Below are 27,089 nucleotides of genomic sequence, written 5' to 3' on the forward strand. Positions count from 1 at the left end.
ATACACATAAAAAAACTTATATTCTCGCATATAATATCTATATTGACAATACTCAATATCTAATATCCCAGTATACTACGGAATACTGGTACATAAAATATCTGCCAGAGATCTATAGCATTCCAGCTGAAAGACGTGTAGAATCTGATGAGACCATCAACAACCCCCTAGGACGACTGCACTGCAATGGGGAAATCGGCAATGTGCAACTTCGCCGACCCGTAGGGGATCAGGCGGACCTTACTAGGAGAGCCAGTGACGTTGGGATATTTAGGGGGCACTGCGGCGGTGCCCAAGTTCTCCTCCCAGGGGACCAACCACGCGTCCGCAAATAGGGCGACGGGAGTGGCGTTCTGAGCCCAGATGGGACTTTGGAGTTGTCCATCGCGGTTGTAGACTTGCTGGATTGCAACTGACGTCGGGTCTATAGCATATTGCCAATTAGCGCTTGGGTCGAGTACATAGTCGTGTGTCTGTGGGAGGATCTGGTCGGCAGGCAGCGGCACAAGGGACGAATAGTTGAGAGGGCTATGGTAGCTTGAGTTGTAGTCAATGTCCAGCGCGTACAGCAACGGGCCATAATAGACGGCCGCGGTGCCGTTGACCGCGGACTCGGTGACCTGGACATCCATTCCCAGCTCGACAATTAGCTTGGTAGTTCCCTTGTTGATCTGAAAGGTCTGGAGATCATCGGAATCTGGAAAGAGGACCCTAGATTTCCCCCCTGCGAGCGAATACTGAGAGGTCGTCTGGTTCGCCCAGCCGGGAATGCGGACAGAAAATGACAGGTCGGTAGTGGCCGTGATTGTATACTCCAGTCGCCCGGAAAAGGGGTAGTTAGTGGCGCATTCGATGGTTACTTTGCCTTTACCAAGCTTCGTGCTCAGCGTCTCTGGTCCCAGCAGTGCGTGAATTATGTGGTTTTCTCCCTCTAGCACGTAGGAGGCGGCCACATACTTGGGATAGCCCTGACCATGGTTGACGGTGCAACAAGGAAAGTTGGGTTCGAGGCCATAACTGTTGCCGTAGGAGTTCACGTTTCCGAAAGGATTGGCGCTCAGATTGCGAGACCATGGCTGGTTAATCTGCTGGACATACTGGTGTGACCACCCTTATATGGTTTTAGCTTGGGAACTTGGGCTCGGTCTGTCGTCCAAAGTATGTTAGACTTACAATCTGGCGACAGCGCTGCAGGGAGTGAGTTAAATGCCACGCGCTCAGCTCTATCTGCGTATGTGTTGATGCCGTAGAACTGATAGAGATAGGCCATAGAAAACATCATTTCGACCGAAGTACAGGTCTCCGATCTGATTTCGTCAGTGTTACCAATACATAACAAGAGAAGTGAGAAGCTGCATACCCTCGCTGGGGGCTAAGTCCACCCAGATGCTCATCGGCCGTGATGCTCCCGGCGAGCGTCGACTGGTATTTAGTGACTAAGTGGACAGCTAACGCGGTTTGGTCGAGCAGGGAAGAAACCCTATTTATTCGATAGAGCACCGTGGGATACCGTAGTCCTATTTCTATGTCAGCCCGAGTATTCAGTACACTGGGCGTTATTGTCATACCTTGCGCCAAGTTAACACCATGAGTAAATGAACTGGTCTTGATGAACGGCGTTCCCAAGGTAGGGAAAACACCCTCCACGAAGAATGTTGTCCAGTCCTTTCCACCAGCGACGCCGCCGGCAAACATAAGCTCAATGGTCTCCCAGATGATTTCAGAATTGTTTCGTGGGTAATTCTCGTACAGCCACTGCAGCGACATGGGCAATTCGTGGGTTCGTGCCAGTCCAAAGCCGTAGGGATCAAAGTTGTCTCCAAGAGTCTTGTTTTGAATCAGGCCAGTAAAATTGTCCTTGAGCATGGAATTGGCCAGGATGGTAAACTTGTGCATCGCTGTCACAATCCGCTCCGTCTCGGATGGATCTACTTGTGCGTATTGCTGGATTACTGGATTAGAACCGCCTACCCACCCAACCACGCCCGGGTATTCACTTACCACTAATCCAAAGCAGAGCAGACTACGTGCCCAGATTCCTCGTGTCTGGCGAGTCGTTTCGGGGCCCAGCCATCCATCTTCAGCTTGATGGTCTAGCACGTAATCGAGGAAGTCCTTCGCCTGAGCTTTCAGTCGCGAGTCGTTGGTAGTCCAGGCAAGGGGGACGACGTAATTGAACCAGTATGGCGCTGCCTCGTCTAGCTCGCTATACTCCCAATCACCCCCCACCCATGTCGACCCGGCCACATAACGGTAGAACTCGTATAAATGGCCAGCCAGTCCATTGGCTTCGAGCTCCAGCTGATCTTCCAGCCAGCCCGTGGCGGTGATGGTACCCAACGGAAATGGGTTATACTTGAATGGCGCGAGACCTTTTCCAGGCATTTTTTGTTATATAACCAGGTATATAGACGTAGATATATGCACGCCTGCTTTGGGATAGGTTGACTTACTTTGATTAGAGTTGCCCACTGCCCCTGTGCAATCCATAAGAGCCAACGGCAACAATCGCGACCACTTCATTATTTATATAACCGCCGTGACTTCATACGAATTCCAAGTCTTTGTCCACCCCCAGCCTTGGAGGGTTTGGTTCGAAAAGATAAAGCAATAGAAGCTCGGATCCTTCTCCGGTACTTGTCCCGCCTCCCCGCTCACAGCTCATCCTGGGGTATTCCCCCGAATGCGTACCAGCATCCGGTTCTAAATGTGGTATGGGGAAGTCAGCGAAACAATCGTGGGCCCCTATAGATTTCAGGGTGCATTGATTGCATTTTCTCAATTCCTATGGCGATTGGGGCTTACATGGATTCTGAATCTACTCCAGAATAGATAGACCGCCCTGGATCCCTGTCAGAGCTTGTGGTTAATTTAGAGCCTCCGACTTGCGGATACTTCGGAAGGTATACGGTGAATTTCGGATGCTGGGCATGTGAATTTTGCAAGATAGAGAATAAAGATCCTTTCTGTAGAATAACACCGTCAGAGCGGGCGTGTCCGGTCGTTCTCCCGAGTCCCGTCGGATTGGTGGGTTAACTTCGGGTGTGTCCTGCGCTGTAAATAATCTTACATGCCAGGCTTCATACAGTATTTCACGTTAACGAAAAGGAGGATTAACTTGCATGATTATATACATCAAAATCACTGTTTGTCTGATTAATTTGGTTTTTCGAAACTAGGTCCACTGTAAGCAACACTATTCCTGTGCCGCTCGGTGCTTGATTATATAAGTTGGAACCCAGACATAATATGTCTTACCATATTACCGGCTGTGGATAGGGCTAGCGAAGCTAGCCAACTTGCTATACAGTTGTTGTCCCTGTTGCTGCTGTCACAGTGGCAAAGATGCTGGCAGCTGCTGCAGTGCAGGTAGACACAGATGTAGTTGCTTCCACAGTTGCAGCAACAGCGGCAATTACTCCCGCAGCTCCGGTTGCTTTAACTGCGGCCAGGGCTTTGACAACCAACTAGCTTAAAGAGAATGCTCCAGCAAAGCTGCTGTAGTGGCTAAAGCCTGTTTGACTAATAGAGATGTCAGAATGACAAAAGGTGCTGCGAGCAATTATCCATGATGAACCTCGCTCCGGCTTTCAAAGAAGCACCCAGCATGAAGTTAGTGCCTGTTATGGTCAATATGGGAATGGAAGGAGAGCAAGTGCTAGACCGATATGTGAGTCAGGACTACGATGTATATAATGGGTGCGTCGAATACACTGAACGCTTTGGGAGAACTGTCTAAGGCTCTGTTGTTCAGGGCTTTTCTTTCTCTAGGAAGATTAAGCAAGATGCTGTGTTGATGTATACATAACCGTAAATCATAAGTAGGTCACATCGTCTCCCTTGTTGTGTCCTTAAACACCTCTTACGCAGTAGACAACTTCCGTGCTGGCAACAACAACGTCAGGCGAGGATTCGACCATCTCAATCCGTGTACAATCTATATACTGGGCACTTGGAACCCCGCAGGGCCTCTGTCATGCGTGTATTATGTAGCTAATTCATACCTCTCCCTGCTCTTATCTGGACCCGACTCTGCTAGGCCACTCTTAGCTGGGAGCTCAAATACACGGCGCTCCGTAGCCTCCATCTCAGCAGGCGAAACAGTCTTGTTTGCAGACTCAGATATCGGACCATTATCTAACTCTGACCGGCCAGTGTTCCCTCCCTTTGCTGACCCGCGGTAACGACGGAGGAAGATTATTGCTCCAAGGATGACTAAAAGGACTCCGAGGGCAACGCCAACTCCAATCCCGGCCTTTGCACCTGTTGTAAGGCTGTTCCCACTTCGGTTGCTTGTTGGGAGAGGCGAGTATATGGTGACAGTTGCTGGGGAGGTGGGATCTCCACCTGTGGACGTGTCCGAGGTAGTGCTGCTGGTGCCTGTAGATGTCGTATATGGCGACGGCGTGTCTGTAATTGTTATGGTGGTGGTGGTAGTACCGGTAGTGATCTCAATGGTGGTTGTTATAGGGTCTGTGGTCTCAGTAGTGGACGTAGAGTCTGTGGTCTCAGTGGTGGACGTAGAGTCTGTGGTCTCAGTGGTGGACGTAGAGTTTTCCCTGTCGGTTTCAGCCGGCACTGATTGAGCTGTAGCACATGGTCAGAATCTTTACAAGAGCGTGGAATGGCAATGAATCTGGCTCTTACACATTTCGAAAACTGATTATGAGATGTTCCACAAGACAACAAGAGGAGAAAAGGGGAAAATCCCCACAGAGACAGACTTTTCCTGGAGATTACCCTTATCCCTAGTTGATCCATACGCTTAATGTAACGCTACCTAGCTCTGCATTAGTGGCCATACTAAATACCAAATGGGGCCTGGAAAAAAGCAATTTGGGGCTAGAACTACAGGGGGTTGATTACATACAAAGCTACTACTATTACGACAGTCATGTACAGGGGATAGACTGATGATTGTTAATATCCCGCATAAAAATGAAGATTGATATTGTAGTTCAAATCTTCCTATGGAGTATCTATATTGTATATTGTCTCCACGCGTTCCTTTAGGTCCGGCAGCAACCGCTGCAAGCGGTCTTGGCAACCAGTCTATTTGATTTTGTCAATTTTACTTTGTCTGTGACCGAGGGTGCTCGCAATTTTCGCAGAAATTAACGAGCTCCTACAGGTATCGAAGCGCCAAGGTATGGGAAGCTTTGCTGATCGAGGTACTAACTATGGCCTTGTCTGACTTTCGGGGGTCCCCACTTATCCAGCACCATCCTCGGCTTGGAGCTCCAGGCATTGTGACTGGGATACGACAGCTGCCGTCCGCAGCGTGCCTGCTGCCATAATGTGCCATGACATATCGCCGCAATGGCATGTTCTGACTGGTCACGACATCACACGGCCGTATACGGACTGCCCTGCAGGAGACCGTAATTGCAGCTACTACTAAAGCTGCCAAAGACCAGAAGACCTTCAGCCAAATAGCAGCTTTCTGGCATGCACTGTCACCAGGTTGTTGGCATTGCTCTTTGCCATCCGGGGATTCTCAAAGCTCTTATAATGCCCTTCGTACAGAAGGCACAGGAGAAAGTCAATAAGCTCTGTCAGTCACAGGTATGTAACTGTTATGAACTGACATTAGTGCAGGTCACGATTGTCTTGCCAATCTGGTTGTTGACTTCCGCATTTGTTCAAAAGCTGGCTAGCCCTCTCTGGAGAGCTAAAGTCTGACAAGTCTCCTGGCTGTTAGTTAAATACTGGCGAGCTGCCACATGCCGGTAGTGCTTGACAGGGTTCACCGGAAGCTCGCTCAACGTTTCATTTTTAGACGCTCAGGACCCATTGATCAGCCCACCTGGGTCAGGCCGGCGTCGGCCGGCGCCACCTGCTAGCCAGGATTAATGAAAGCTCCGGTCGCGGATGCTCAGGAGTGTCGACGGAGTTTAGAAACTCAACTAGCCCTCTTCGCCGTAGAGGTGCCCGCCCCTCTTGGGCCCACCCGTCCGCAGTCCATGAAGGCCACCTGGACGGCAGCTGGCAACCTCACAAGCGGCCGCCGCAATGGGGTGTCATGTACCTGTCGTCTTACGCGACTTGCAGAGGGCGAGATCCGACTTGCAGTCTAGAATCCGGAAAGGTAGTGACATTTTAAATTTGTGCCACTTGGTGCTCAATTTGCTTCACTGTTAGTACTATCATTTATGGGCCTGTGGTGTTTGGAGAATGCTTGCCCGGACAGATGCTCTTATAGTTAATCCATGGCGATATTTCAACCCAGTATGCATCTGTTCCTATCATCCTCTGCACAGTCACCATTGTTCGGGCTGCACAAATTGATCCGTATTTATAACACCATGGTTTGATCTGCTCGTCTCGCACCTATATAGCTAGCTTGCTCGTGGCAAGAAGCCCTCGGGATTTCTATACCTTCTAGACTACAATAGATAGCTTAAACCAAGCTTATGTCATATAACCTGGTAAGACGTTCTTCAAGCTGCAAGGCCCTATTCCGGCCACCCCCAGCTCTGTCCAAGGTATATTAAAATATAGACATTCGATATTGTTAAAACACATTGTATGGAGGAATGGGACCATGTAGGATCGGGTTAGCTGATTTGGCACGTCACATCACCGCCGCTCACATCGACTTATAATTATGAAAGGAAGCGGATAACCTCAGCCTCAGCTTTTGAAATCCGCCAAAGACATAGCCACAATACTAGCATCCCACCTGAGAGACCAATGATAAATGGTTGTAGAATTTGCACTCCTCTAGCCTGTGCGATTGCACCAACTGCAAATGGTAGTAAAGCAGCTCCAGCCCCTCCAACTGCCGAGGCGAAGCCAATAGAGCTCACGTGTAGCGATTCGGGAAGCATCTTGGTGACCACTACAATAAGGACAGGGAACAGTGGGCCTAAAAAGAACCCTTGCAGGGACACCGCGACCGCTGAAATATAGAAATTTGGCACGAGCCAAAAAATGATGCTAAAGATAATCGCCAATGAAGAATACAGCTGCGGGAAGTCAGCGTTGGCCATAAACCATCCTCGAATAATGAAACAACCAGGGTGAACTAAATGATAGATAAGATAGTATAAAAGGCGTATGCAGGAGTGAAATATATCATACCGTAACTGACAGTTCTTCTCCCACCATCGGCGTAATGAATCCAAGAAAGATTCGACCACAGGTTATACCCAGCCAAAACCCCATGACGGCCATATCACTAGCGAATGGGCTACTGTGGCGCACCTGTATCATGAAAATTACGGTCCAGCCGCCCAAAGCAACTTCAACTCCCATGTATATCAGAAGGTAGAGGGCGCAAACCCAAGTTACACGAGCATACGGCTGTTGGAAAACAGCCCGTTGCAAGCCGCCTTGTTCACTCTCACTCGGGTTATCGCTCGCTTCTTGGGTGCCTGACCTAGCACTCCAGAAGGCAACTGTGCTCACGGTAGTCTCAATAGCAGCGCAGGCAGTCTAAACATGAGTATATCGCCAATATTTGTGGTGGACAAATCTTACCATGAGTTGATAAAAGCGAAACCATAGGACGCCCGCCTTAGTAACAAGTGCAGACACTATCAATGGGCTTATCACAGCTCCTATCCCATACAAACCATGCATTATCCCCAACAGTTCATTTGCCCTAGACAGTTTGCTTACCCAAGCGTTCCACCCCGAGTCTGCTAGCCCGTTCCCGAACCCCCCCACTGCACACGACAGTACAAGGATGGGGTACTGGGGATGCAAGGAGGCGATACTAAATGTGGCCAAGTGGCAGGTTGCTGAGATACAGGCGATGCCGCGACGGCCCACTTGCATGTGGATTTCATTGTTGAGCAATGCGGCAAGTGTATAGCCACAAACCGGTGACAGGAACAGGAACGAAACGGTTCTGTGGGAAATATCGTAGTATGATTCAAGCTTCTTACTCAGTAGGTTATCCACAGCAGATTTCCGATGTTACACTTACATGTGGAAGTAAGGGCTGATCATGTTAGCTGCAATGATGGCGAATTATTTTAGACTCCTTACCCCGTATGCTGCATCGCTTGCTCCCATTAACAGAAACGTCCAGAACACAGCTATTATCCTCGTGATATTATATCTGGGATGGTCTTGCCGGTTGACATGGCGCAATGGTTGTGCGACGTCTGCTTGTAGCCTGTGTGAAGGACTGTTGCCTAACAAGGGCCTGTCGACTGCAGACATCGCGCAACTTTAATACCAGGTAGATCTTATGATACCTTTCCGATGTCTTGTTGAGATGTTTGTCCAGGATTACGAAGATGGTTCTTAGGCTTAATTGAAGTGTTGTTGGCCGCCGCACGCCGTAGTCTTGGAGAATCCTACCCCGCCATCATTCTTATTAAGCGTCACTTGCATTAAGTTACAGTCACGTGCGAAAGTCTCCGTACAAAATCGCGTCAACGCGTCATGTGCAAACAAACTGACCATATTCAAATTTAAGATGTCAACGCCACGCAGACCTCTGGCACCTGTCAATACAAATAGGCCACGCGGAAATGAGCTTAGTCCGAATACCAGGGGTCATATTTGCGGTATGAGCTTAGCAGGGTGGTCTATATCGAAAATATCTGACCAGCTTGGAATCGCGCGTTCCACGGTTCAGTATACACTGGAGCAGAATTCCACACGATATGACAACGAATCGAGACCTCGAGCCGGCAGACCCAGTAAAATAAGCGCCAGAAGCAGGGCTTTAATTCTACGACTAATTAAAACCAATCCGTTTATTTCATATGGAGATATTCGCCTCCAAGCCCGACTCAATGTCCACAGCAGTACGATACTTCGAATGCTTAAAGAGTCAGGCTACGGGCACTGGAGGGCCAAGGAGAGGCCTCAGCTACTTGAACGACATGCCAAAATACGTCTTGAATGAGCCCTTGAACGCCGGAACTGGGATGTGGCTCGCTGGCGCGCGATTATATTCAGTGACGAATGTAGTGTTGAGATCGGCAAGGGAAAGAGAAAACGTTGGTGCTTTCGCCTCAACTATCAAGGCGAGAAATGGAAAAAGGAGAACATCAGCCCGTAGAAAAAAGGCAGAGGAATCTCTGTGATGATCTGGGGAGCAATTTGGGGTAGATCTCGTTCTGATATTACCTTTCAAGAGCGAGATCCAACCTCAAAACGCAATGGCTACTCTGGACGCTCATATCTCACTATCCTGGAGGAGGCGCTGCCTACAATTTGGGAGCCAGGTCTTACATTCATGCAAGATAATGCTCCTATACATGCACCTCGTTTGGCCAAAAATTGGTTGAGTGACAACGCGATTCCGGTACTCGAGTGGCCGCCGTACTCACCCGATCTCAACCCTATAGAACATGCCTGGGCTAGGCTTAAAGAGACAGTTCACATGCTCGATCCGGACCTTTAGGAATATGGAGGAGGTGAAGATGCTTTAAAAGAACGGCTTGCTAGCCTTCTAGAGCAAGCATGGCTGGAGATATCCCAAGATTATTTTGACAAGTTGGTGGAGTCAATGCCGCGGCGTATCGACGCAGTAATTGCTGCTGGTGGCTGGTACACCAAGTATTAGGCGATATAAATAGTATTATTAGAATCACAAGCCATGAAAGTATCTTCCAACAAGTTTACTAGCCAATTACTACATGAGTTGTGGCGTAATGACTATTTGAAGCGTCGCGATGATTTTATATATTTTGATGTTCCGACCCGCTGTACGGAGACTTTTGCAGTAGAACTGTAGTTAACACGTGAATCAACTCATGTACTCGATACCGGTTTATTACATGTTCTACTTCTTATCTGACAAGAGAAAGGCGTGCCACCTGGGTGAATCAATCTGCTGCTAATAACCACAAAGTATGCCATTTTAGAGCAGAAACAGAAAGCTGATTTAAATCACTACTTCTGAAATAACCCCCCAAACCGAAAAAAAAAAAAAAAAAAAAAAAAAAAAAAAAAAAAAAAAAAAAAAAAAAAAAAAAAAAAAAAAAAAAAAAAAAAAAAAAAAAAAAAAAGAAAAAAATTTTAGATTGATTGGCAAGGATCTTTTCTCTAATGCAGACCAATAGAATGAGGCTTTGGCTTGCATCACTCTATTACAGCATTAAAAAAGAGATCCGGAATTGGTACCTTTCCATGAATCCTAATTCGAACCTTGGACTATGTGGAGGTTTTAGCTAATGCATCTTTCTCAAAGCATATAGTACTGCCGCTTCTATTGCAGGTGCCCACGCAAGAGACCCTACATCAAACTCAACCCGTCGTTGTTCAGATATCCTGGAAAGCTCACTAATGTCCTCGACAGGTAACGTGTGCAGGCCCCTTAACCTTTTATATATTCTGGATTCCCCAAAGCGAATTGCGGCTCGTTAAAGCATTCTCCCATAATTGCCTCGGGATCTTTTTTGTGTGTTGGTTAACCAGAGATCTATTTACCCCCTGGATATGCATTTTCCGCGAAAGTATGTACTCCATGTTGCTGCCGAGCTAATACCTACAAAGAGAGCGGGATGGTTATATTCCCGGCAGTATCTGCAGCATTTTCTTGTACATAAGACAGATTCGTGCCACCCGCCAATCAATATAAAAGAATGTGTAAACTTGCTATCCCTTGCTAAGCTAAAGGAATATACTCTTGGAGTTCGCTAGATTGTACGCTCTCTTCTTCTTACTAAGCCATCTTGCCATCAGATGCATATATGAACCCTACATAAGAGATTTTACAGAGCATGCATGAGCTATGTGTAAGATTAAATGGTTTAGTATTCAGCACGGTAACGACAGTGATTTTGCAGGCGTAACCGAAAGCTCACACGGGCTTTCTGTAATAAAACACGAAATGATTCGGTAATAACACAGTATAGACGATTAATTTGCCGGAGAGAGCGAGTAGGCCATCCAAGCAGACATATAGAGGGCAAGAACGACCCTACTCAGGAAGAAGTAAGGGTGCTCCGACTTTCAGGCATCCTGTTGCTTGCATTGGCCGGAATGAGTCTTGGACTTTTGGGCTCCGCCAGTTACTGAGTCGGGGCCTCGGTAGTCGACGTGGCCACATCTACAGTGACCAGAGTGGAAGCCACTTTGGCAGAACTTGTGTCAATCGGGCAAGGCGGGAACCCTTCTTCCGGGTCGAACGAGACCCCATAATGGTAGAGGTCCTCTGTATTGGTATTGATATCTTCCAGGATATCATCGATCGCTGGGTGAAACTTGTCAGTCATATTCAGGATGCTTAACATAGGCGTTCCCAGGACGTTATAACTTACTAACGGAGGTGACTCCAACATTGTAGGCACCAGGTTCCTCCTGAATCTGAAGGTACAACTCCCCATCAAGCCAGTAGTACTCGTCATGCCTGGGGTTGTCGCCGTTGGTGAACCAAACGTATCCGTCTGCGGCGCCACCAGTGCCATTTATGCATGTACCGCTCGGGTCATTGCAGTAAGTTGCAGGCGTTATCGCCAAATCGATATCCTCCATCGCCAGCAACGAGTAGCCACGTGCCGTCATAGTCCATAATGATATCATCAGCTTGGCCAGATGACCTAGGCAGATCGTTAACGAGGTTCTCATCACTTTTCTGCATTTTTACATCACACTTACTGCCAGTATTCGACTTCCCTGCGCCGACGCGAGTAGCCAGTACCGCGAAGCGTCACATTGTTTGTGCTGTAGAAAATAGCTCTCAGAGTCCACCTGAAAACATTAAGATACATCCCTACCAAGGAGATCGAACATACCCAGGAAGCCAGACTGAAACTCAACATAATTGCCAGAAATGAACTCCACGCCGGTGTTGGTCCTGTTCGTAATAGGTGTATCAGCAGCGACAAAAGAGGCGAAAAGCGCCAAACCCTAAGCTAGAATATAGCTCTTCATGGTTTTTGAACATAAGCGCTGATGAAACGGACGATGCTTGTTGTGGCCCAGGCAGCTGTGGTGTATATCAGCAACATTGGGAGAAAGGAGCTGAGAATATATTTTGGGTTGACGAGAAGAGCAGCATCAAGTGGAATGTCATGCCGACACAGAGGACTAAAAATGCTCGTTCACTGCAACCGCTTGCGGTCTTTTTGCTCTTTCATTGCCCCATCGCGAATTGCGTAAATTAGGGATGATCTGCAGTTCAGATAACCGGCCTGACCGAAGCCGTGACGAATTTTCATATAAACCTCAAACACACCGTTCAAAACTCTATTATTCACCTTTCGATACACAGATACTAGGAAGATAACATGAAAGAAGCCGGAACAATCTACGGAGTGTCCCGGATAATTTGTGAATACTGTATTATACTTTCCTGGTGGCATAGACTAAGAATTGAATAGACAGACATTGCGCGTAGTGACGAGTAGGTGTAGTATGACTGCATTCAATTCTATAAGCTTCACGACTTAACATGATGTCTTCATATTTGTCCAAGTCTGATCTAAGTCCACTGTTCAGATCATGAAGGATCAGAAATTCCCCGATTCCAGCATCGATCAAGATCACTTCACGCGATATCGAGCTATTGAATCCCGCTAGGGCTTTCCCAGCCTTAGCCGAATTTACCAGCAGAAACCCAGCATTTTTTCAAGAATCAGGTATTGAGTCTTGGGGCACAGGATGATGGACAGGAAGGCGCTGGTGAAGCAGATGGAAGCGAAGAAGGATAACATTCTATATCCCACGGTGAGGTCATTTGAAATGGCTTGACCGATTTACAAACATTCAAATTCTGAAAATCTGTGTATTTTATTCGCTGACTGGCTTAAACTCGTGTGAAGCTGTGCCTGCCATCAATGCTAAGTTACTATTAATACCATCATCGATGGCAATTATGGCTCTTTATTCACTAGCAACAGTATCATAGCCATCGGCCTCGCCACTATCGGTTTCGTACCAGCGCACTTTATCAAATTGCAGAGTCCGCGTCGTTCCATCACTGTAGTCTTCCGTATCTAAATATGACAATCAGCTTGGTGTGCACATTGTGGTCGTCGACTCCGCTTGAACTTACCATAGGCATATATCCCGTTCTTGAAATACCACCCAGTCGACAATGCATCGCCGTCCCAGGTTCCAAACCCGACATTAATGTCGTTGGCGCCGTGCACCTGCGTGCTATCCCACCAAACCTCGTAGGCACCGCCCTCCTCCTGAGAGACGCGCATGTGCACCACTACACTGTGCCAGGTGTCGCGCTCAATATCATCAACGAGCGTGACGCTGGTTGCGTCCCCGCAAGCGGCGCGGTACTCAGCCACCAGGGAGCTGTTGATGATCTGGAGGCCACCGCACCAAGACGAGCAGCCACCGGGACAGAACTGCTGCGCGATGATGGTGCTCCTGTCCGTCGGAAACGAGCCTGACGGCACGTAGAGATCGAATCCCTGCCATCCCTCCTTGGACATCTGAGCGGCATTGGTGGATGTTCCGTCTTCGAAGACGCAGATCTCGACTCCCTTGTCATCGCGAGTGCCATCATAGTCACTCTCGTCAAAGTAGAACTTCGCGTACCCGTCCGACGCGGTAACGGTTGATGGAGATTTCAGGTTGCACGCCGAGAACGGCCGGAGCGAGGAGGAAAAATCGCCCGAGTAGAGGGTTCCTGCTATAGCGGGTGCCAGGAGGAAGGGAACCAGGGAAAGGTGCTTGACAGGCATTGCCATAGATATTTGTAGTCGAGGCAGTCGAGGTAAGAACATGTAGATTAGAAAGACGATCTCGCAACGCACAAAGACTCGTGGGCAATACAGTAGTCTTAAATAACCCGTTTCATTTATACTCCGTAACTTCTCCTATTTTCTCCTCGCCGGTCGGCAAAGCACTTGAAGAAGGTACATTGGACGGACGACTAATGAGCCGGCGGGTGTGGGGGAGGCTCCATCATCAAACCTGAATCATAGCTGGCACGATCCGAAGCGCGGTCGTCACAGATTCTGCACAGCTGGAGACTGACCCCTGGCATGACAGTCGTCAGGGCCATTGCGGTCCTCGTCCGTACCGACGATCGCGTTAACGGACAGGGTTCCGGGGTATGGCCCGGTGTCGCCAAAGCAAGCTGTTTCGTATTCTGGAAAGATCCACTTCTCCGTAGGCTTTAGTCAAGCTTTGACGGTTATGGAGACATTTGAATGCTGGGATCGATGCATTCTCCTCCCGTTCGGCAAAACTTTTGCTGTTTGCTGTCAAATAGACACTGCGGCATCGCCCTAAACCCTTAGCGGATACGCGTCGTGGAGCTCCCTGAGGCTGTATCGGTCTCGGTGGGGTAGTCTAGTGTGTGGTCTCAGTAGTATTCTTGGCGTGGAGAGTTAGTGCGTGGGAATTGTTCTGCTGGAGGCTAGCCATTGCTGCCGTTAACATAAATGACAATCTTATGGGGATATATCGTTGTCTATGGTCAAGCTCAAAGCGTTGTACTTGAATCTTTTTGCAGCTGGTAGTACAAGCACATTATACGTACAAGTACGGATGGAGATATTGTATACAAGGAGACAGGATTCCGCTCCATGTAGAATCATGTACAATCTAGCTAGCAACATATCCCTCCAGGTGCTACCCCCCGGATGATTAGGATACGTCCAGACCTATATCCTAGTAGGCCCAGATGAGCTCTCCCCAGCTGGGATGGTCATCACCCGGAATCGCACCTTCGAATCCTTCTGCATTCTTGGCTTTTGTTGTCCAGGGTGCCTTGAGTTTCCGCTTGACCACATATTGGTAGTAGAATATATCCCAGATGGGATTCTGATTGGTGACGCCGCGCTTGGACTCAGAGATTGTATCCCAGGGTCCGTTAACAAGGACAGCCTCGCATCTATACCACTTGGGATCGTATTCAACAGTCTCATTGAGATTGTACTTGGCCGCATACTCGGCCCCTTTCAGAAGCAGATTGCCCCCGAGTTTGTACAGGTCAACACCCTGACTCTGGCCCACGCGAGCTGCATACGCAGCCCAGCCGAGTCCAGACATTGTATGGCTTTGATCCCGGCCTGCCTCGATGGATTGGCCCGTCGAGGAGTCATAGGTCGCGAACAAGCCAGCACAGTTATCCTGGATGAATGCATCCATTGCATAGTTGTAGAGCTGTACGTCGTTCAGGTACACGGCGAAACTCAACAGGGCTTTGATGCTCGCCATGCCGTAGTTCGCCTGGCCAATGGGGATGGACTGGCGCGAAAAGAGCCAGTAGAGCTGAATGCTGAAACCACTGCCACCCTGCCACTTGGCACCGGCTTCCGTCCAGTTTCCCTCCCACCGCATGATCTCAGCTGCGTTGGCAAAGATATCGCCCTCCAGGCCAATCAAGAGCGAGCGGTCGGTGCCAATGATATTGGTAAGATTCGAGCCCCAGGCATCCAGGATCGTGGTGCTACGGTCCCAGTGTGCCTGGTCCTTCGTGATGTACCACATCCAAGCGTTCTGCCAAGCAGCCCTTGCGTCGTGCGTAAACGAGGTGTAGTTTGAAATTGCGCCTCTGCTGAGGACCGTCGCGGGGCCTTGCATGGTATAGTTTGCTTGAGAATAGGGGTCGGCACTGAACTTCTCGTAAGCTGAGGCCCAGGGCTCTTTTTTCGCAAGCACATTGTTGCGGACCCGCTCAAGGTCGTCGTGGGTGTGCCAAAGACCTGGATGCACGAAATCGCCGGGTTTTTGCTTGAAATACTTGGAGGTGTCGACGTCCGCTATGCTGTTGACACGGGGGATCGGGCCCATGATGCCGGGGACATCGCCCACAGTTGCAGCCACCCGGAGGGTGCCCGCAAGGAAGACAAATGCTCGTATCACTGATTCCTGGAGCCAGGTCAGTGAAATAATTCGGGAGTCACTGCGAAAGTTGCCTCACCTTCAGCATGGTGGATGTTTGTAGTCCGCTTCCACTGTCGGGTTCGCCTGGCACTTTCGGTCTCCGTTCCCGCAAAATCAACTTTTATACGCCAACGTAAGAGAAGAAGCACCCGGGGCATTCAAGCCCAATCTACTCCGGTGTTAGCTGAGGCCCCTCCCACCATTCTGTCCATAGCTCTCCCCGATGTCGGAGCGTTTCCCCATACTTACCCCGGGCCCCTCGGGTTGTGGGGATCGGGCTAAGTACCGGACCGCAGCCTACAACAACGCGCGGAAAGGGAAGAAAACTACGGCAGGCAAAATGAAGGAGAAAGGGGGAGTTCGTATAAAAGATGGATGGCAGGTTGCCGTGAGCACGATTTTTTCCTGCAGGCAGACTCGAGCGAGCACGAGCAAGGATGATGCTGCTTTGTAGGGGGGTTCACAGCCTCCTGGTCATTTTTCTGGCCTTCTGCTATCCGATTGCTGCGTACATCAATCCTATCATTCCAGGGTTCAATCCAGACCCTTCGACCGTCCGGGTGGGAGATGACTACGGGCTCGTCGTCAGCTCCTTGGAGTTCACTCCAGGCATCGCCATCTATCACTCCAAGGACCTCATCAATTGGACGCTCCATAACCATGCCCTCACTCGACTGCGCCAACTGGCCATGTTTGGCACTCCTTCGTCACTCGGTGAGTGGGATGGCGCAAAATAAATTTCAATGGTACAGAGAGGAGCTCCTTGCTAAGATAGCATGTTCGTGCAGGTGTATGGGCATCTACCATTCGATACCACAACAATCGATACCACAAACAATCGATACCACAAACAATCGACACTACATCTCGTCCGGTGAGTGAAACCCAACATATAGATGTTAGTGCGCACCCTGTTGACAGAGGGGAACAAGGAAAATTCGGTACCTTCAACGACGGTGTTGGCGGGAATGTTTTCCCCAAAAGGTTCTATGTCTGGACCGACGACATCGAATCCAGCAACCGGTCGGACCCAGTCTACTCCGACAGACCTGGATTCGAGGCGGACCTGTTCTGGGATGATGACGGAAAGGTGTACCTAGGCAACACTAAGCAACAGTTCACCAGCGACCTCGTCCGATGCTGGACGGGCGAGATCGATCTCGACACCGGCCGATCCCTGACCAAACCGCAACCATTAGTCAACGTCACCGTTCTCTGGCCCCAGGGAGGCCACGTATACAAGATCAACGGGACGTACTACCTGATGACTGCGGCCGGGGGGACGAACAGCGATAGCCACTAGGAACTCTCATACCGAAGCACCGTCTCCCCCATGGGTCCGTGGGAATCCAACCCGCATAACCCAATGGTGAAAAGCCTGTCCAGCTCTGCGATACGGCATACGGGCCATGCCGACCTGGTAGAAGACAAGAAGGGAAATTGGTGGGCCGTGTTTCTCGGTGTACAACCCAATAATGGAGTCGCGCAATTAGGTACGTAGGCTACCTTTGGATTTGGCTTACAGTACTGATGAAGAACCTTCATAAAGGCTGAGAAACGTTCCTGACGCCAGACACTTGGGAAGACCCGTGATTATGACGTAGCCTGGCTTATACAATCTCTCCCGTCCTCGTTCCTGGGTCGACATTTTGATTTTGAAAAAGGAAGCGAGGATAAACTGGACATCGGCTGTTACACTATTCGAACGCCTTACAAGCAGGAGTACTCGCTTCATGAGAGACCCGGTTATCTCAGGATATGGGGGAACGCCTACAACCTCACCCAGGTAACGACACCGACTACCTATCTCCAGAAGCAGGTCTCCCTTAGCGCAGTCTGGAGCACCAGTCTAGAATTCTATCCAGACAATTCGTCCACAACAGAATCAGGTGTCGTTCTATGGCTCTCGGAGGCGTCCCATCAGGTGATTGGGGTTCGACAGTGTGACGACGAATTAGGAATCGCTGCCTCATTACGCGAACTTTTACAGGCACAAGGCACAAATAACACCCAAGTGGTAAGCACATGATCTTGATATCAAGCTTGCAGTGCGCTGACCTGGGCGTCTAGGAGACTTCATTTGGAGCTCCGGCCACTGGGCCCGTGAGGCTCTACATTCGAGCTGAGCCCACTCAATATACGTTGCAGTACTGTCTGGACGAGGGTAAAACAATCAAGAACGCGACCTCGTTCTCAAATTCTCTCCTTGCTTAAGGGATCTCGTCGTTTACTGGGATCCTTCTTTGGACTTTACAGTACAGGAGGGGGCTATCCATGTCTGGTCCCAGCGGATTTCGCGTGGCTCGAACAGACGAGATTTGAAGCCTAAACGCCAGGACCATATCGATGAGACAAGACCAGTCGAACAGGGCTACAGATGTAATCAAAAAGCAATCCAGAACTCCGAATACTTGTCTTAGGTTTTGCTGATACAGCGTCCGCGATCCAACTCTGTAGGGTAGGTATACTTGCTTTAAACAGAATAGTTTCCTGCTCTTCGCGTACTCCATTTTTGCCTTTTACCGCATATTTCTACCATCTTTGAATAGCAAATTTCCCAAGTACCTAGTCAACAGGGCCCGACAGAGCCCGCTTTGCCCATTCGTTCGCCCATCTTCTAGACTCGCTGAATCACCGCAGCAGGCCGGCACATTGTCCGCAACCCTGACAAAGGATAAACTAACTTGAAACTCGTTCAAAGCTGTTCAAACCCCTCAGGAGATGGGTGATCTATAGTCTGCCTCTACAATGTATTGGTTCGTCTTTTATCAGGGGATGATGAGGGCGTAGTGGAGCTGACTGAGCACCAGGCACTGCAGCCTTCTCGACCCTCTAACTGCAACGGCAGTGTTTTCCCATCAGGACAGTTAATAAGGCCCTAGAAAACTTTCGCTCTGTAGATATATATGCAGGTGACGGCCTCGATAAGCGAACTGCAGGGAGAAAAGTGTCATGCTATGCGGCGTGGCCTGCTGTGCAAAAGACTGCAGCCTAACAGCACAACTTTACCAGTTATGGGTACAGGGTATCAGAGCTTAAGATATCCGTCAAGCAGTACAGTTGGACCCTACTTCCCTACTTGAACAGGGTGATCTTTGACGCTTCAATCCGTCGCTACCTGGTTAGATCGCCAGTAAACTGGTGAGTGAAGTGATTGAAAAACCTAATTGAAGTTGACGCTCTTCCCCCCAATCTTCAAGCCCATGAAATTGTCTGCAGCGACATCGACCTATGAATCCACGCATGGCGACGTTGGGAGTTTTATTATACGGCTCGCTAGCTCCCGGTATATTGGTGTGGCTATGAAGCGTTCCCAAAATGGAGGCCGACGGCATGAGGCTTGCCCACGTTGCAACTCGAAAAGAATACTAGATCTGACACTCTCAGAGATCGGTAAATTATGGCCGTATGCCACCGAAACGAACGTATATTCTGCCATCAAATAGTCGTTGCTTATATGGCATGCTTTTGTCTAGGATGGTCTTGCGGGTGATGGCATGTATTACATTCAAACAGCGGACCACCCACATTGTGCGTACCTAAAAGGCTCTATACACGATCGAGACTGATGACGTTCCCAGAACCAGGATAAAAATCCAGGGCGTTAACTAAGATTTGCCTTCTCCGATGCAAGCGGGGCGACCTGGAAACCGTGCCTGGGAGCATGGACCCGAACCGACACTTCTCCCTCGGTTGTCTCAATCGTGATCTCCTTGTCCGTCAGCCCGAGAAGTCTGCCTACGGTTTTATGTCTCGACCCAGTATCGGCGGGCCATAACTGCACCAGCTGTCCCTTATGAAGACCGCGTGCCTGAACTAAAGGGTCGCTTGAATCCACCAGATCCCCCGCCTCGTCCGCCGCGGCAGTTTTTAATATTTCTGCAACTCGCTCACCAGAGAGCGTCTCCGGGGCACGCAGGGCTTTCTGGGCCTGGCCCACGGCTGCTTCGAATCTGCCAACCCAGGCAAACACCTTGGGGAACTGGCGTGCCGAGATGTGTTCTTCTGGGAGAGCGCCTGGCGTCGAGAAGAGCCAGTGCAACGGCCACACCATCTCGATGTCTGCCAGACTGGGCACGGCAGTGCCCGCGAGCCACTGCCTCCCGTCCGCAAGTAGTGTGGTTTCCAACATCTCCACGGCGTTCTTCACCTCAATGATAGCGTCCGGTCGAGTGGCGAGTACAAAGTGGCCGAAATCAAACTCAGGCCCGCCGCCCATCATATCCACCCGATCTTTCATAAACGCTTGGTTGTGGATCAACGGTGTTTTGGGAAGGAGAACCTGGACAACATACTTGAAGAGACTAGTGTCCAGGGTAAATTTGCCCAGCAACTGTTCCAGGGCTCGTTGTTCAAGTGTCGCCGTCGAGGCGAACGACGGCTGCGCGCCAGCGGCCCGCTCGAGTGTCCGCAGGATCAGGGGGGTGTCAAGGTAGACATCACGACCGATAGAGAGCAGCGGGATACGGCGGTACAGGATGCCTAAACGAGCGAGGTCTGGGCGCGGTAATATCTGCGGTTGAATCTGTGCATGGGTCAGGTTACGAATGATGGATGAGAGAGATGAGGGGGGCTATGGGTATATACGCATTGGTCGTAGGGGATGCCTCGTAGAGCAAGATAATAGAGGACCCGGGCCGAGAATGGGGAGTGAGGATAGTGGAACAGGATAATCGGAGAGTTGGCAGTCATTGTGAGGGATAACTTGTTCAGTCTCGTCCAGCGACCTGCGATCTGGGCATTTTCTGGTCTATTTAATGTGCCCCGCAGTCCCCGCTTTGCTGGTAAGCCTCGGCCCGTTCAGGACAAATACCCCTTTGTCCTCCAAGTGTTTCTGCAGGTAAAAAGCCTACTTTTGACTGCCATCAAATAGAGCTACAATGAAGACGCGATGATTAATATGGTGTCTGTCATGCCATAGTATGATATTAATGTGATTTCGCGGCCAATGAAGTGGAGGCATGAGCATAGTACAGAAAATATATACCGGTGACACTCAAACAGGCACAGATACATCTTCACGGCACTGCTTCCAAGAACTCATTCCATTACCATGCTAGATCAGTCTTTAGGCTTTCCTCTGAGGAAGAGAATATAGAGAGCTTTGATGAACACCATTGTGCAGGATTACATAACATAGATAGCGCATTCCAAGGACGGGCTGAATAGGGCTTAGTGAATGGCACCGTTGACACTTTGAGACACCGGACTCTTTAGAGCTCTTCAGGCCGTGATACTGATTTATAGGCTTGGTTTTTGCCCTGCGGCCGCGGCCTACTGCAAAACTGTGCACCATCGTTTTGGACTGATTCTTTACTCCCGCAATCCTACAGCTCCTGAGCAAATCCGACTGTTTCACTCCAATAGAGAAACCAACCCTAGACAAGGGACGATTCAAGATCCTTATTGCGGGAAGCGCGCTAGCCTGGCGCTGGCTCTCGAGTGTGCTGGGATCGACTATGAGCTGTTTGAAAAAGGCGAGTTTGCGCCGCAGCTAGGAGCATCGATTGGATTACACCCTCATGCGTTACGGATATTGGACCAGCTGGGGGTACAGCAGGACATAGGGAGGGCGGTTGTGCCCTTGCGGGACCGGATACACTATGATGAGCATGGCCGCTGTTTTGAGGAGTCGCACGTTCTTGCAGAGATTAGTAACATGTCGGTACCACTCCGAATATAGGGAGGGAGAGGGAGAGAGAATGTGTATGAGGTTTTGATCGTGGGCTGACGGCGCCAGCCTCCAACGCCCCATTGTCTTCATGGAAAGATCCGAAGCGCTGAAGATCCTCCATGACCATATCCAAGACAAGTTGAGATTGCATGCGTCGAACGGCATTGTCGGGTACGAGGAGACCACCGACGGAGTGCTCGTCACCACGCAGGACAGCACGACACACCACGGCCATATCCTGGTTGGGGCGGACGGGATACATAGTCGAATGCGACAGCTGATGGCCGAGCGCATTGGCAAGGAAGACCCACGACTCGCGATCGAACTTGTTCAAGGTGGGATGGAATGGCTGTTCGCTCTAGCAGACGCCTAATATCAGCAGGATTTACGAGCGAGTATAACTGTATCTTTGGTGTCTCCAACAATCAGAAAAGCCCTTTTCTTGCCAACGGGACAGTTCACAATGTCTATTATAACCAGTTCTCAGCCGTGGCAGCTGCTGGAGTTGACGGGTTGGTCTTTTGGTTTCTCTTTGTCAAGGCCGCCGCCGTGTCGAGGACTCCAAACTGCCCACGGTTCAGCGATGTCGATGCAGAAGCGTTGATAGAAGAGTTCGATGACGCCAACGTGGGCCCCGGCTATACAATATGAGAACTCTGAGAAGCCCGGGTGAAAGCCACATTGGTACCGCTAGAGGAAGGGGTTTTGAAGCAGTGGAACCACAACAGAATTGTCCTCATGGGCGATGCAGTCCATAAGGTTGGCCGAGCTCGCCCTATAGGTTGACGACCAGCTAATAATTATGACAGGCCACCATCAATCCGGGCTTGGGCGGGAATCTGGCAACTGAAGGGATCGCCCACTTCACCAACATCCTGGTTCCTCTACTCAAAGCGCACCCAATGCCGTCTTTTGAACAGCTGGCCGCTGCATTCGAGGAGTATCACGCACGCCAGCGACCGCGGACCGACGCGGTCGTGAACATGTCTGGACGAATCACACGATACGAAGCTCAGGAAACATGGCTGTACAAACTCGCAGCTCAATACGTTGTTCCCTTGGTCAGTGACAGTGTCAAAGCTAGTGCCTACGCAAAGGTTCTCCAACGATAGTCCCTGGCCTGAGTATCTTCCCTTGCCTGCTTTGGATGCAGGCCTCGCCTAGCAGAGAATCAAGGAGTCGGAAGAACCCTGAGAAGAGATGAAGCCTTTTCCTCCTTCCTGCAGTGGGGGTTCTGGCGGCTGCGGTAGGTATTGTGTACAGAATGCGGTCGAAATAGAGGAAGCGAGCTATATATCTATCCATGGACCTCCTATCATGTCCTATTTAGTCGAAGGACTCGATGCAAGCTCACTCTCTTTACGTTGACCAACAGCATATACAATTTTCTTCCAAACATCCCACTTTGGTAGACTTTCGCATGTTAATGCCGTCACGATGGCTAGTCACGTCGGATCTGAGGCCCAGCTCAAGAAATTAGACCACCCCCGGCCAAGGGCATATCGAATGTTGGTTGCACGGAATAGAACCCATCCTCGAAACTCAGAGTTTACCACTCGAACTTGACGCTAGCATCACGGGGTGTTCGAAAATAATACCGGATAAGATCGGGTCAATAATGAATCTTCAGCTTTTAATACATCCTCCAGAATTGTATTATAGCCACTTGACCCTTCGGCCGTTGTGGTCTGTGAGCAGGTAGCCCACCCTGAGACAAGCGATAATTACTGAAACTTTACGGCTTCTGCCCTAATAGGGTAGAGGTAATTCCTATTGGGCTTCGCAATCGCAGGAAAATGCCGAGTGCAACTGGAAGTAGAAATAAGCGGAACTGTATACGTACAGAGATATGGGTATGGCGACTTCAGCTTCCTGGTAGATAATTTTGCTTATTTATCTGAAAGAAAATCTGGGAGAAGCTTCACGGAGTAGTCTTCCCAGTGCATAACACAGCAGCGTGACCAAGCATACGGTCCGAATACTAATTATGATGGAATCGTACGAGGTATAATGTACTGTCCGTCGGCATATTTATTGCCTAATGGTTCGGGCTTTTTGAGATTTTTCAAAATCACCTCTGTGCCACCGGCACTAATCATAGTAGTTGAAAGAGCCCTGTAGCCGCGGCAACCTACGCTCATCAACGAGCACAGGGGGTATGCTTTCTCACTCAAGTCTTCATACACTGAGAAAACAGTTGAAAAAGTCTGTGAGCAGAGAATCCTTGCCACGTTCCTTCGGCTATTCATCAGATCATGCTTAAGCGTATATCTTACGGTGCCAACATAGGGCCCATAAGCCATTCGTAAAGGCAGCACGACAGTTGGTGAGAGTAGGACTTGTTTTCTGTTCATTCAAACGTCCAAAAACAAGCCCTCTCTAAGCTTGTGCTGGATCTGACTGGCCGCTTTTTTTACTTCGCTATTATACCCGACCCGATGAGCGCAGAGCAAGAGGAAGACACAACTCCTTCGCCTCGCGACCCATCATCTGCCAATTCCTGGTGTCAACAGTTACTAAATGATGCACCTATCTGTGATTATACAGATGTATAATGAAAATAGCGGATTGGGAGGGAAAGCATGGGTCAGTGAACTGGAGCAGCGGGCCTCTGGCTGTACTAGTATGCTTACGAATACGCTTATGGTCGAATCCATGTACGGCTCTTCGACTGGCGGCTCCTTTCGACGCATGTAAAGACCACAGTTGCAGCAGTGCTTCACTAGAGTCATTTCCTTGAATTATCGTATATCAGGTTGAAGAGTATGGCACCGAATCCACAGGAGCCAACAGTACGTCTTGCTGTGCTTGGCTCTTTTCGTTCCCAAGAGAAACAATCAGATTCTATCCCGTTTAACGATCAGCTAATTTTTTAAATAAAGTCTTATCCATTATTTAATTATCTTGATTAATTTCTTTCCTTTTATAAAAGGATAAGGCCATGAAGCAATCTTTAGACTTTCTTTCCTGTCAGTCTTTCACTCAGTCATTCCCTCTCCTATTCACCTCTCTGTGCCACAAAAAAAGCATGGCAAGGGGCTACCCCGAAAAAGACCGACGAGCCCACGGATCATTTAATACTACCCTAAGACCTCGACTAAAGACCTCTTGTGGAGTTGCTCATTCACAAAATGGGCTCCTTCCAGGAGGACAAAACGTTCCACTGTGACGTGATCATTGTCGGCGCCGGGTTCAGCGGCGTATATGGACTTCACAGATTTCGTCAGCTGGGCCTAAATGTGAAAGTCTTCGAGGCTGGGGGCGACCTGGGAGGCGTTTGGTACTGGAATCGCTACCCTGGACTCCGTGTCGACTCAGAATGGCCTTATTATCAGTTGGGCATCCCCGAGGTATGGAAAGACTTCTACTTTACCGAACGATTCCCGAAGGGTGAGGAGATCAGAAGTTACTTTGCCCACGCCGATAGGGTCCTCGATCTGAAGAAAGACATTCAATTCAATGCCCGCGTCAATTCCGCAACCTGGGACGAGACCGGGCTGCAGTGGACCGTGACTACTGAGGCCGGGCACACTGCCACTGCGCGGTATCTGTGCCTCTTTACCGGCGTCCTTCACCGACAATACATCCCGGGCTTTCCTGACCTTGGAGAGTACAAGGGCCAGGTCTTCCACTCGGCAGCCTGGCCCGAAGGTGTCGATGTGACCGGCAAACGCGTTGCGGTGATAGGAGCCGGAGCCACAGGAGTTCAATTGGTACAGGAGTTATCCAAGAGAGCCAGCCATCTTACGCTATTTCTGCGCCGGCCTCCCATCTGCTTCCCAATGAGGAACCGGCCGATAATGCCAGCGGAAGAGGAGTGCTGGAAACCCTACTATGAGCTTCTGTTTGACGCCAGCAGGAAGTCGCCCATCGGGTTTCCCGTCTCTCGGCCGACCAAGGGTATATACGATGTGTCAGAGGGCGAGCGGAATGAGTACTATGAGAAGCTATGGAGAACCGGCGGTTTCCATTTCGGAGCTGGGAACTACCCTCAAATTCGCGTTGACAAGCACGCATCGCGCATGGCCTATGACTTCTGGGCAAAGAAGACCCGCGCACGGATTGAAGACCCAGTTAAACGCAACTTGATGGTGCCTCTTGATCCGCCGTTCTGGATACTGACGCGACGGTCGCCGCTGGAAATTGACTATTACGAGTCGTTGGACCAGGATCATGTAGAGATTGTTTCGCTGGTCCAGACGCCGATCGAGAAGTTTACTGAACACGGTATACAGACTGCAGAAGGGAAGCACAGGGAGTTTGACAGCATCGTCTGTGCGACTGGTTTTGAGAGCTTCACGGGATCGTACGTAATATCCTTCCACTACTAAGGATTTCTAACCAGCCTTCCAGGGTCGCAACGATGAATATACAAAGCAAGGATGGTTTTTATATCAAGGACATTTGGGCGAAGGGAATCCGGACCTACCTCGGGATCCTGGTTCATGGGTTTCCGAACTGCTTCTTAAGCTACAGCCCCCAAGGTCAGTTGCTATACGTTGTATGATATCAACAAAGCTAAAGGGCGACATCAGCACCAACGGTGATCGCGAACGGACCCACGGTCCTCCAATGCCAGATAGACTTCATCGTCGACGCGATCGCTAAAATGAGAGTGGAGAACCTTGAACGCATTGAGGCTACGGCTGAAGCAGAAGAGGGCTGGAGACGGATGATCCTAGAAGTAGGGAGCAAGACGCTGGCCGCGGAAACGGACTCGTGGTGGACGGCGGCCAACGTGCCCGGCCAGCCACGACAGTTCTTGACTTACGTCAAAGGTATTGGGAACTACGAGACGGAATGCCGGGCCACGCTCGACGGCTGGAAGGGGTTTGATGTGAGGAAGCGGGCTGACTGCGACAAGGATGGTGTCGATTCGTAGGTCTCAACATTGAGACAGTTCACGGTCTGCTTAACCTTATTAGTTTCTTCATGATACCGATGGATAGTAAAGGACTAGCCTGCTTTGGTCCCAGCAGGGGTCAAGATTTTCTGCATCCCCGGCTCGAGATCTGATGGCCAAGAGGAATAGAGGACTCCTTAATTGCGTATCAACCTGTTAGAAGCACAGCTTTTCCGCAGCTCTCGCTGATCTAGTGCTGTGCGGAAACAGAGGATATCAAGCTCAATACCAGAGTACGCATATACACCAGTCCTTCGGTCCTATTTACAGAGCCTCACTCCAGATAGTCATTTGCGCTCTCCCGACCACAATACACGAAGGGGGCAGCATTGTAGTATAAGAGGACCTTACCGGTCCTAGAGTCGTCATCATTCGCGGTTAATGTTGTTTGATTATATCGGGTTATTTAAATAAGCGGATGCCTCGATGCCGTCCATTGAGGCGACGTAGAAACTGTTTGTGCCTATTCTCGTCACCACCAATCCGAAAACCCTTGCTGGCCATACCAGTAAGCCTCGAGGACGTGGAGTTTACCTTTTCCTCTTTTCCTGGTACGTTCTTAAGAGACCCCTAGGCGTCCAAAGAAACTAATGGATGCAAGTATGCCTTGATTTAAGTGTCTCTGCATTACTGCTGCAACGACACCCGCTACCTTTCGGCAGGGTATCCTGGCCTCAAGCACTAAGCCACAATACAACGGCTTTTTCTATTCATTTACTGAACGCCATTGTCTCCATCTCGAGGATCTCT

The 27,089-nt window shown here is 49.7% G+C and overlaps 12 protein-coding genes across 12 annotated transcripts; 5 read left to right on the forward strand and 7 right to left on the reverse strand.

Annotated features, from left to right (window-relative positions):
* Positions 1 to 106: 106 nt before the first annotated feature.
* BDW70DRAFT_170489 (uncharacterized protein) lies at positions 107 to 2,385 on the reverse strand (the record flags this gene model as incomplete). The annotated part of the gene is made up of 5 exons (XM_073742943.1): positions 107 to 1,111; positions 1,174 to 1,307; positions 1,361 to 1,517; positions 1,569 to 1,944; positions 2,002 to 2,385. 5 exons carry the CDS (start codon positions 2,383 to 2,385, stop codon positions 168 to 170), a joined length of 1,995 nt encoding a protein of 664 aa, XP_073593016.1. The 3' UTR covers positions 107 to 167.
* A 1,511-nt stretch (positions 2,386 to 3,896) lies between these two features.
* BDW70DRAFT_142156 (uncharacterized protein) lies at positions 3,897 to 4,711 on the reverse strand. The gene is made up of 2 exons (XM_073737881.1): positions 4,648 to 4,711; positions 3,897 to 4,587 (listed from the first exon to the last, which is right to left on the reverse strand). The coding sequence occupies exons 1-2, from the start codon at positions 4,649 to 4,651 to the stop codon at positions 3,986 to 3,988; spliced, it is 606 nt and encodes a 201-aa protein (XP_073593017.1). The 5' UTR covers positions 4,652 to 4,711; the 3' UTR covers positions 3,897 to 3,985.
* Positions 4,712 to 5,007: 296 nt separating this feature from the next.
* Positions 5,008 to 6,421, forward strand: BDW70DRAFT_142157 (uncharacterized protein). The gene has a single exon (XM_073737882.1). It carries the CDS (start codon positions 5,449 to 5,451, stop codon positions 5,680 to 5,682), a length of 234 nt encoding a protein of 77 aa, XP_073593018.1. The 5' UTR covers positions 5,008 to 5,448; the 3' UTR covers positions 5,683 to 6,421.
* A 92-nt stretch (positions 6,422 to 6,513) lies between these two features.
* BDW70DRAFT_142159 (MFS transporter) lies at positions 6,514 to 8,268 on the reverse strand. Its single transcript, XM_073737883.1, has 5 exons — positions 7,996 to 8,268; positions 7,934 to 7,948; positions 7,483 to 7,884; positions 7,084 to 7,437; positions 6,514 to 6,968 (listed from the first exon to the last, which is right to left on the reverse strand). Exons 1-5 carry the CDS (start codon positions 8,170 to 8,172, stop codon positions 6,606 to 6,608), a joined length of 1,311 nt encoding a protein of 436 aa, XP_073593019.1. The 5' UTR covers positions 8,173 to 8,268; the 3' UTR covers positions 6,514 to 6,605.
* Positions 8,269 to 10,979: 2,711 nt separating this feature from the next.
* Positions 10,980 to 11,472, reverse strand: BDW70DRAFT_162789 (uncharacterized protein; the record flags this gene model as incomplete). The annotated part of the gene is made up of 2 exons (XM_073741188.1): positions 10,980 to 11,161; positions 11,229 to 11,472. The coding sequence occupies 2 exons, from the start codon at positions 11,470 to 11,472 to the stop codon at positions 10,980 to 10,982; spliced, it is 426 nt and encodes a 141-aa protein (XP_073593020.1).
* A 1,320-nt stretch (positions 11,473 to 12,792) lies between these two features.
* Positions 12,793 to 13,610, reverse strand: BDW70DRAFT_170491 (uncharacterized protein; the record flags this gene model as incomplete). The annotated part of the gene is made up of 2 exons (XM_073742944.1): positions 12,793 to 12,905; positions 12,965 to 13,610. 2 exons carry the CDS (start codon positions 13,608 to 13,610, stop codon positions 12,793 to 12,795), a joined length of 759 nt encoding a protein of 252 aa, XP_073593021.1.
* Positions 13,611 to 14,544: 934 nt separating this feature from the next.
* BDW70DRAFT_152669 (uncharacterized protein) lies at positions 14,545 to 15,669 on the reverse strand (the record flags this gene model as incomplete). The annotated part of the gene is made up of 1 exon (XM_073739478.1): positions 14,545 to 15,669. One exon carries the CDS (start codon positions 15,667 to 15,669, stop codon positions 14,545 to 14,547), a length of 1,125 nt encoding a protein of 374 aa, XP_073593022.1.
* A 530-nt stretch (positions 15,670 to 16,199) lies between these two features.
* Positions 16,200 to 17,065, forward strand: BDW70DRAFT_162792 (glycoside hydrolase; the record flags this gene model as incomplete). Its single annotated transcript, XM_073741189.1, has 2 exons — positions 16,200 to 16,476; positions 16,551 to 17,065. 2 exons carry the CDS (start codon positions 16,200 to 16,202, stop codon positions 17,063 to 17,065), a joined length of 792 nt encoding a protein of 263 aa, XP_073593023.1.
* A 30-nt stretch (positions 17,066 to 17,095) lies between these two features.
* BDW70DRAFT_162793 (concanavalin A-like lectin/glucanase domain-containing protein) lies at positions 17,096 to 17,976 on the forward strand (the record flags this gene model as incomplete). Its single annotated transcript, XM_073741190.1, has 3 exons — positions 17,096 to 17,255; positions 17,427 to 17,779; positions 17,833 to 17,976. 3 exons carry the CDS (start codon positions 17,096 to 17,098, stop codon positions 17,974 to 17,976), a joined length of 657 nt encoding a protein of 218 aa, XP_073593024.1.
* Positions 17,977 to 19,366: 1,390 nt separating this feature from the next.
* BDW70DRAFT_162794 (glutathione S-transferase family protein) lies at positions 19,367 to 20,454 on the reverse strand (the record flags this gene model as incomplete). Its single annotated transcript, XM_073741191.1, has 2 exons — positions 19,367 to 20,287; positions 20,350 to 20,454. 2 exons carry the CDS (start codon positions 20,452 to 20,454, stop codon positions 19,367 to 19,369), a joined length of 1,026 nt encoding a protein of 341 aa, XP_073593025.1.
* A 199-nt stretch (positions 20,455 to 20,653) lies between these two features.
* On the forward strand, positions 20,654 to 22,630 carry BDW70DRAFT_170494 (FAD-dependent oxidoreductase; the record flags this gene model as incomplete). Its single annotated transcript, XM_073742945.1, has 7 exons — positions 20,654 to 20,682; positions 21,187 to 21,423; positions 21,503 to 21,771; positions 21,819 to 22,063; positions 22,133 to 22,195; positions 22,246 to 22,533; positions 22,604 to 22,630. 7 exons carry the CDS (start codon positions 20,654 to 20,656, stop codon positions 22,628 to 22,630), a joined length of 1,158 nt encoding a protein of 385 aa, XP_073593026.1.
* Positions 22,631 to 24,567: 1,937 nt separating this feature from the next.
* BDW70DRAFT_170495 (flavin-containing monooxygenase) lies at positions 24,568 to 26,318 on the forward strand (the record flags this gene model as incomplete). The annotated part of the gene is made up of 3 exons (XM_073742946.1): positions 24,568 to 25,742; positions 25,790 to 25,920; positions 25,972 to 26,318. 3 exons carry the CDS (start codon positions 24,568 to 24,570, stop codon positions 26,316 to 26,318), a joined length of 1,653 nt encoding a protein of 550 aa, XP_073593027.1.
* Positions 26,319 to 27,089: the final 771 nt, after the last annotated feature.

Source organism: Aspergillus foveolatus (genome assembly GCF_047715535.1).
Source record: "Aspergillus foveolatus strain CBS 279.81 unplaced genomic scaffold BDW70scaffold_56, whole genome shotgun sequence".
NCBI classification, from domain to species: Eukaryota; Fungi; Ascomycota; class Eurotiomycetes; order Eurotiales; family Aspergillaceae; genus Aspergillus; species Aspergillus foveolatus.

Excerpts from the sequence above, each read along its gene's own strand:
- BDW70DRAFT_142157 (XM_073737882.1), top strand. The coding sequence starts at position 5,449 with ATGCACTGTCACCAGGTTGTTGGCATTGCTCTTTGCCATCCGGGGATT.
- BDW70DRAFT_142159 (XM_073737883.1), bottom strand. The coding sequence starts at position 8,172 with ATGTCTGCAGTCGACAGGCCCTTGTTAGGCAACAGTCCTTCACACAGG. Across the intron at positions 7,438-7,482 it reads TTCGCTTTTATCAACTCATG|ACTGCCTGCGCTGCTATTGA; the intron begins GTAAGATTTGTC and ends ACTCATGTTTAG. Across the intron at positions 6,969-7,083 it reads GAGAAGAACTGTCAGTTACG|CTGTATTCTTCATTGGCGAT; the intron begins GTATGATATATT and ends GACTTCCCGCAG.